Below are 8,272 nucleotides of genomic sequence, written 5' to 3' on the forward strand. Positions count from 1 at the left end.
TGCATTGAGAAGGACTGCTTCCGTACAGGAAATACAAGTTGCTTTTCCTTTGAATTTGTCTCGTCAAATTTTTAACATTATTTTTGTTAGAAGAAAAACAGATTGTTTCTTCAGCGTGAAATACACATGGTTCGTGTCTCACCTTTCTGATGAGAAAACAAAAGACATATATATATATCATATATACTTTGAACTTCCAACGTTTTTGAAAACGGGTGTATATATATATATGAAGTTTTGGCAGGTATTCAGCTGATGTGGACCTGCTATACCCACCCACCCATACACTCACAGAGGAAAACCACAACACCGGAAATGTCTCACATTGAACTGATAAACATGGGAGATATTTGTAATATGGTTTATAGTCCTTACCCAAGACGACTTGAAAATCTAACCATTTGCGGATGCAATTACAAAGGTAGCACTTTCTCCTCAGTTGTTTTAAGACCCTGAATGTTTGTCCAGCCGGAGTCGAACTCACGACCTCCCGCGTGGCAGCCCGGTGCTCAACCAACTGAGCCACCGGTGCTCGGTTCCTCTCCTAGGACGATGACAATGTCAAAAAATAGGCAGGCATTGCGTATGTGTGGTATTGCAGTAACTTGACACAATGAAATTGTCAACTGAGCTGCGTTTTGTTTTCCAGAAGATTCAAGTTGTCGCTGCGTGACATGTAGCTCTAATAGTACACGATATTTTAATGGTATCGTAAATCATTATAGTGCCATGGTAAATGTCTCAGGTAAATATAACCCCGTGAGAAGACATGTGAAAGAAAGAAAGAAAGAAAGATTGAAATAAAAGAGAATCGAGAAACATGGACCTCGAGGCTGACATGAAGTTCCCTTCAACTTCTTTTTCACAGCAAGTCTAAGTGTATACTCTGAGCTTATCACAGCTTTCCACGACAAAAGTTCATTAAGGTTATCCCCTATCTGGCGGGGTTAGTACCTGGATGGGAGACCTCAAAATATACGAACTTTTGGCAGAAACATGGCACCGAAAATTCTATTTTAACGTTCAAGAATACGAACTAAGGAAGGTACAGATTTTTTTAGCCTCCTTTATGCAAAGATAAATAAATATGGATACACAGTTTTTAGGAAGAGCAGAAGGAGGTGTCGATCGAGAATTAAAAAAAAATGTTAACAGCAACAAAATATGCGACATGAGAACAACATGAATTTTGTGCCGCGAATATAAAAGGTTACCATCAGTATAAAACATTTTTGGAGGTTTTTGCTACTTTCAAATTTTCTATAGTTCTTTTGGCTGGACAAGTAAATCGATGAAATCGCAAAATCGAAAGTGACATCGATTTCAGCAGCCGTCTGTGATAAAGTTACGTTGCGTGTTACCAGCAACTCTCGAAGCGAAGCATGATAAAGGATACATCTAGATCTGTGACAAAATGACGGCAAGACACTGAGTTTCTGTTTTAGTTAGTATTTTGTCTTTTAAGTGCTATAACATTCGACAACAAATGTGCAAATTCAACACAAAGATCACAATAGTCCAACTCTTGAGGTTGACCATTGTTACTGGAAAGTCAAAAATTCACACTCCTAGACGAGATTATTTATCACCAGGTAATTCCAAAGTTTTGGAAATAGAGGCTGCTTTATTATTATTCATTACCTTCACAAATTCTTGCCGATTTAGGGATCATCAAGCACGCTTCCAACAGACCTGTTTATTTTCGCAATTTATGCACGCGGGCTTATTGCCACCACGGACTTACACTCTGACGCTCTTCTTACAACCCGGTGACATAGTGTGTATTACACTTACAGTGCACTGCCACAAAAATACCGGAGATATGCAAAGTACTCTTTCCATCAAAATGAATGACACCAGCAAACGACTTTCGCATGGTTCCTTACTGGTAAAATCAGGCCAAATTCTAATGAACAGGAAGGAAAAAGGAAGAAAAACGTACACAACTTTTCTTCTACTCATCGCATGCATTGTTGGTGAGACAAGGGTGTATCACATACACGAGCCTTCATCCAGAACAGGTCACGCAAACTTCCGACAGGAGGAAGACGATGCCGTCGTAACATAATCGAATTTGTTATGAGAATTTTTGGAATAAGGAAAAGTACGAATAGTGCAAATGATTTGGGTTTGATACCTTCTCGGTGTGAAGCCCAAAACTGAAGGCTGTACTAAATTAGGCAACTGTTTTGAGGGGTCGCATATTTGACAATTCTACCAAAACAAAAACCGATTTGAAGGCGGGAGCCAAGAATTATGTCAAATGAGTGATAAAAATCTGATACAAAAACTCTCACAGAGCATATTCCGTTCATGATAAATCAACCCCAATATTGGCTCCTGACCCTAACACTAGTCTTTCAGTGCGTAAGTTCTTTTATGGCCTACGACTACGAGGTACAACCAGCCCCCCCCCCCCCCTTCTCTCAGGGGAGGGGTGACTGCATACAAAAGAGGCCTATGGTTCATGGCCTTTGTCCGTCAATTCATTTGCAGATGAAATCACAAACGTAGGCCTTTCTGTTTAGCTATTTTAAGACCCCGAGTGTTGGTCCAGCCGTTGTCCAATGTTAAACCGATTCAGTCAAATGATCCGATCGGAAGTGCAACTTAACATTGTAGCTATGCGGCAGTGAGCCAGTAGAGACCCCGGTAACTTGACTGGGAAAAATATTGACCATATCAATTACATGCTGATTGCGTGATAAGTGTTATTTACTACTTTAGTTAATAATTCTACGTTTTCCTGGATTCAGCGTCCGTAGGCAAATTCTCTCACCTTTTTGCTCTTGTTTCTCAGACGTTCCAAAGTTCAATTTTTTGTTATTCTTAACCATCACGTCTAAATTTACCATGAGAATTAGGCAGATTCTCTGTTATATTTACCTTTGATAGCTCCATTGACATAGCATGGTTTTTTATTATGTTCACTCATAAGTGTTCGCTTCGTAAAGCGATTTCTCGTAAAGTGCACAGACCGATCCGTTCCGATAGCGCATGACATCTTTTAGTGCAGGTGTACCCCGATCGGTGCTTGCATTTGTGTGTGGTTGAGCGTATTACACACCATATGTTTACTTTCAACGACACATTTCTGGTTTCTATATAAGCTATAGTACTGCGTCGGTGGGAGAGTACTAAAACAGTACTAAAATAAGTGGTGTCAGAGGAAATATATGATTAATTTCTGGATCATTGCGGTTAATCTTGAAGTTTTTGAGAATGACATTTTTTTTTACATACCTATATTTCCTCTAACACCACTTATTTCATTCAAACGCGACAAAAACATAGGCAACATTCTAGTTAGGAGCGCATTTAAGTCTAACAACCAACCGGTAACTTTTAAATGTACACGCACATGATGGAAAACTTGCCATTTTATTTCTAACATGGCTATGGTCTCAGTACCGAATTCGTTAAAATCACTGACTAATTTACATGCATCTACGAAAATGCCATCTACTAAATAACCTGGACACTACGTAAGAAGACCTACAACAGCGAGAAGATTGGCGGACCGCTTTTGCGGACACCTTCGAGATGTAGATAAAAAATGATGCATCAAAACCAGTTGCGCGCCATTTCAATCTTCCTAATCACTCCCACCACAACATGACAATTTGCGGCCTATCCTTAATTACACCACGGGAACGCAGAAAGCCGCAAAAATCTGGAATAAAAATTAATCTTTCAACTAGGTACACTCTATCCTCATGGAATCAAGGAATGTTACCATATTTCCACCAATGGCAAAGCTCCTCCACACCCGCATAAAAACCAACAACACCCACAATTCCTGTTTTTGTTCTGACGAAGAGCTAAAGCTCGAAACGTAAGGTTTCCAAATCGTTCACGGCGGTGATTCGACCTTTATCAATACGTTTGATAAAATCGAGTTTTCCTGTTTTACTTTGAACGACGTCGTTTTCTTTAAATGTCACGAATGAACGTTGGCTTTAACTTCCCGCATACGCCATACAAATTACAACAATGCCACTTGTGCGCTTTGGTTGACTTTGCTCATGCACTTTACAATTGCGCGATTTGTGACTGAACGACAAAAGAGGCGAATCCAGGTGTTTCCCGGCCCCGGAAAGCCCAAGAAATTGACAAATATATATAAGTGGCTAGCTATGGATATCCACTACTAGCCACCAACAATGAGGTGATTAGCTGTTTTAGTATATACTAAAACAGTGATAAACATTTAACACCAAAGACTGGAATGCAGTGTAACGATCTATACGTTACTTTGGATCAACACAAACAGTGATAAGCATAAACACACCACTGTGAAAAGACAGATCAACAACGTTCACGAAGGCATTCTCTTGAGTGAGATAATACAGCACAAAAAGATGATTCTATCCCATCATTCTCAGTGTAGGGATCCCTTGAGATTGCATTATCCAATCCCAGAAGTCAATGCACGTCCATTTCCCACTTCGAGAGAAAACGTATTCGAATTTATCTCTTCAAAATATCAGAAAAAGTCGGATTTTTTCTTTCATCGACGCTTAAAAAGCACAAGAACTGACCTTGTTTTTACGAGGCTCTCGTAAACCAAGGTTTTTCCCAGTGTTTTCTGGATTAACAGTTCACAATGCCGAACCACATCGACGAGGACGCATGCCGTCGGGAAGTTTCGGAGGATTTACTCTCTGCAGAGTCGCTTGACCCACTGGGCAAGCCGCAGAGCGAGAAAACGGCGCCCAAACCACGGGTTTCTTCAGGGAGCAGTTCAAAACAAAAGGCCACGTTGCCGAGAACTTCTGCTACTAGCAAACCATGTGCTTATCCGGACCGTCAACAAAGCAGCTCAAGCAGAGCACACAAAGTAGCTCAATTGGGAAGCCAGGTGAGCCTCCCTTTTTCTCCATCTATTCCATGCATGGCAGGTAGATTGAAAAATTATGTTCACAAATGGCACACCATCACTTCAGATCAAAGGATCCTTGATGCTATTAGAGGGGTCACAATTGACGTTATTACAAAACTCTCTCAACATTTTGTACCAAACCAGTACAAATTTAATCCATTGGAGATAAGATTATTGATGAGCAGATTGCCTGTTTTCTTGAGAGGGGGGTCATTGAGAGAGCCACACACTCAAATGGAGAGTACATTTGCAACATTTTCATACGTCCGAAGAAAGATGGCTCCTATCGGCTTATTCTGAACCTCAAACAACTGAATGAGTCGGTAGAATATCACCATTTTAAAATGGAGAATCTTAGGAATGCCATCACTCTTATGACCCCAAACTGTTTCATGGCGTTCATTGATTTAAAGGATGCCTATTATTCGGTCTCAGTCAACAAAAATCACAGGAAATACTTGAGATTTGGAAACATCAGCTTTTTCAATTTACCTGCCTTCCAAATGGTTTACGTTGTGCACCTAGAATATTTACAAAAATCCTTAAACCAATTTATGCAACGCTGCGTTCCCAAGGATTTGAAAATGTGGGCTACATTGATGACTCCTATCTTCAGGGAGGCACTTTTTTCAGACTGTAGCACTAATGTTGCTGTCACCACCAAGCTTTTCACAGATCTTGGTTTCATTTTAAACCATGAGAAATCTGTTTTTAAACCAAAAGAGGTTATCACCTTTCTAGGATTTGTTTTGAATTCCGTCACCTTGACTGTTGCTCTGACACCCGAGAAAGCTACAAAGTTAGTCACAAAAGCCACAACAGTCTTTGCAAAGCAATCACCCTCAGTTAGGGAAGTTGCAGAACCAGTCGGTTTAATGGTGGCTAGTTTTCCTGGTGTCATGCTTGGACCACTTTTTAATAGGCAGTTAGAACTCGACAAAGTTATGGCCTTGAGAGCTAGCAAAGGCGATTTCAATGCGCTGATGACCCTTTCAGAGACATCAAAGTCTGACCTGCAGTGGTGGATTACACACACACACATCACTGTCAATCTGGTATCTCATGGTAGTCTTAGTGTCACTATTTACTATGATGCAGCTTTGTCTGGCTGGGGTGGTGTACTGAATGATGTCTCCACTGGGGGTCTTTTTTCAGAGGAAGAACAGACCAACCACATTAATTATCTTGAGATTTTGGCTTGTTTTCTCACACTTCAAACTTTCTGTTCTAGTCTGAGAGACTGTCATATCAAAGCAATGATAGACAATACAACCGCAATTTCATGTATTGACATCACGGTTGGTAGAACTATTCAATGCAATCAACTAACCAGGAAGTTGTGGTTGTGGTGTATCGAAAGGAATTTATGGATTACTGCAACACACATCCCAGGAAAACTTAATGTTTTAGCTGATAATGAGTCGAGGCACACCTTCCATGACACAGATTGGAAACTTGATCCAGCAATTTTTAAGAGGGTATCTGCATTCTGGGGCATACCTTCCATAGATATTTTTGCCTCAAGACTGAATTTCCAGTTGAGACCCTTTGTCTCATGGAAACCAGATCCCCAAGCTTTTGCAATTGATGCTTTCTCTATCAGCTGGACGGAGCACAATTTTTGTGGTTCCCCCCCCCCCCCCCCCCCACCTATAATCAACAGGGTTTTACAGAAGACAGAACAGGATCAATCACGCGGTGTAATCATTGTCCCAGTGTGGACCACTCAGATTTGGTTTAAAGCGGAGCGCGCGCTCCGAAGGAAAGTGATTAACAGGCTAAGATGAAAAAAAGGATTTCTCTGGGGTGAATTTATAGTGAGCCACCTTCATAATGGAAAATTTTAAAGGTGGCTGTGAATCTGTGCCACAGAATTTATTGGGGAACCTCTATGCATTATTATTGTTGTTATCATGAATCTTAATTTTATTCTCATGAGCACAAAATATCAACAATGATATTTACTGACGAACTTCCCTCATTTATTTAAATAAATAACTTTTGGTCTATCTCGAGATCTATCCCATGATTCAACGATTTTAAAGTCCAGCTGGTAACTCACTTTTACGCTTGCAATGAATACTCTAACGCTTAGTCTAGTTCCAACGCTTCTAAAATTACATGCTGTTTGTATAGGTAATCGCATGATTTCGAGTGCAAGTTGGAATAATAAGTAAGAGTAAAGCTTTTCAAAGGCGAACAAAATTGCACGAGCCCGTAGGCCGAGTGTAATTCGTAGTCTTTCCAAACAGATAACTAGTGCTCATTTATTCCAAATTGCCAAGAAAAATCATGTGATTACTTATTAATAATATACATGAAAAAATTCATGATGTATATAAAGCAGAAGCAACGCACGTGTATCACGCACAAATTGCGCCATTCGGGGCTTACATTTAATTGGCTATCTCTGACCTCTTTTGCTCATTGACCAATAACAATGTTTGGTTTATCACTTTTTTTTTTTTTTTCACTGAATTGAGAGACGATTGGTGCATTTCGATTCGGCGGCATCTCTCAGTAATATAGTTTTTGTATATATAAATCACGGTTTTCTTCAGTACGCAACGTTTCATTGAACTGTGGCTGTCTACCACAGGGCCATTACAGAAGTCTTGAAACCACCGTGAAACTCAATCTAGAATATGTGACCGAAAGCCCAATGTCCTTGGAGTCTTTGATGCTGTGAGGATCGTTGCTAAGAAATTCTGCAAGGATCATAGCCTTACTTGATTTCATATCCGCCCGCCGATCGCGCACGCTTGGAGCACCATTGTTAAGAAAATATGGTAACCCATCGATGCGAGAAATCTTGGTTTTATAGCCATGACGTCATCAAGCGTCCGTACACACGAACGTAGGTCCGTACGTCCACCCCTCTATGTATGCCAATGTGATATTGGACATCCATCTTTTGATCAATTGACACCTGTCAAAATAAGGTATCCGCTGACCAGTATCACTTGACCACATCGCGGGCTAAAGCTTAAAGCTCACCGAGGTCAGCTTTTTTTTTTTAATTAACCGCTGACCAGACACTGGTTTCCGATTAGATTGCAGGCTCAACCGAGGTTAACTCACGAACATAAGCGAGGCACATTTTTTTGCGCGCTTTATGTGGCTCGATGCGGCTACACCGCCATACTACATCAACGAAACGGCATTTTTAGCTGGTTTCAATCCAGTTCCACATATCATGATAGCTGTGGTCCACACTGGTGGCTACGCAGTTATTCAAGTGAAGCATTAGCGGGATGTAAACTGAAAGGTAAGGGTTTGTTTTTAATTTGCTTAGAGCTGCTTTTTTCTCTGTATTGCAATTTTTTGGCATATCTTAAGAAGCTCTGGTAAGGCTACATGATGCCTGGAGGACCTATGTCTAGAACATAA

General features: G+C 40.5%; 1 protein-coding gene across 1 annotated transcript; it reads left to right on the top strand.

The window, feature by feature from the left end:
• Positions 1–4,606: 4,606 nt before the first annotated feature.
• On the top strand, positions 4,607–7,571 carry LOC138030620 (uncharacterized). The gene is made up of 3 exons (XM_068878508.1): positions 4,607–4,861; positions 5,155–6,360; positions 7,482–7,571. The coding sequence occupies exons 1-3, from the start codon at positions 4,607–4,609 to the stop codon at positions 7,569–7,571; spliced, it is 1,551 nt and encodes a 516-aa protein (XP_068734609.1).
• Positions 7,572–8,272: the final 701 nt, after the last annotated feature.

The sequence above is a fragment of the Montipora capricornis genome, chromosome 13, assembly GCF_036669925.1.
Source record: "Montipora capricornis isolate CH-2021 chromosome 13, ASM3666992v2, whole genome shotgun sequence".
NCBI classification, from domain to species: Eukaryota; Metazoa; Cnidaria; class Anthozoa; order Scleractinia; family Acroporidae; genus Montipora; species Montipora capricornis.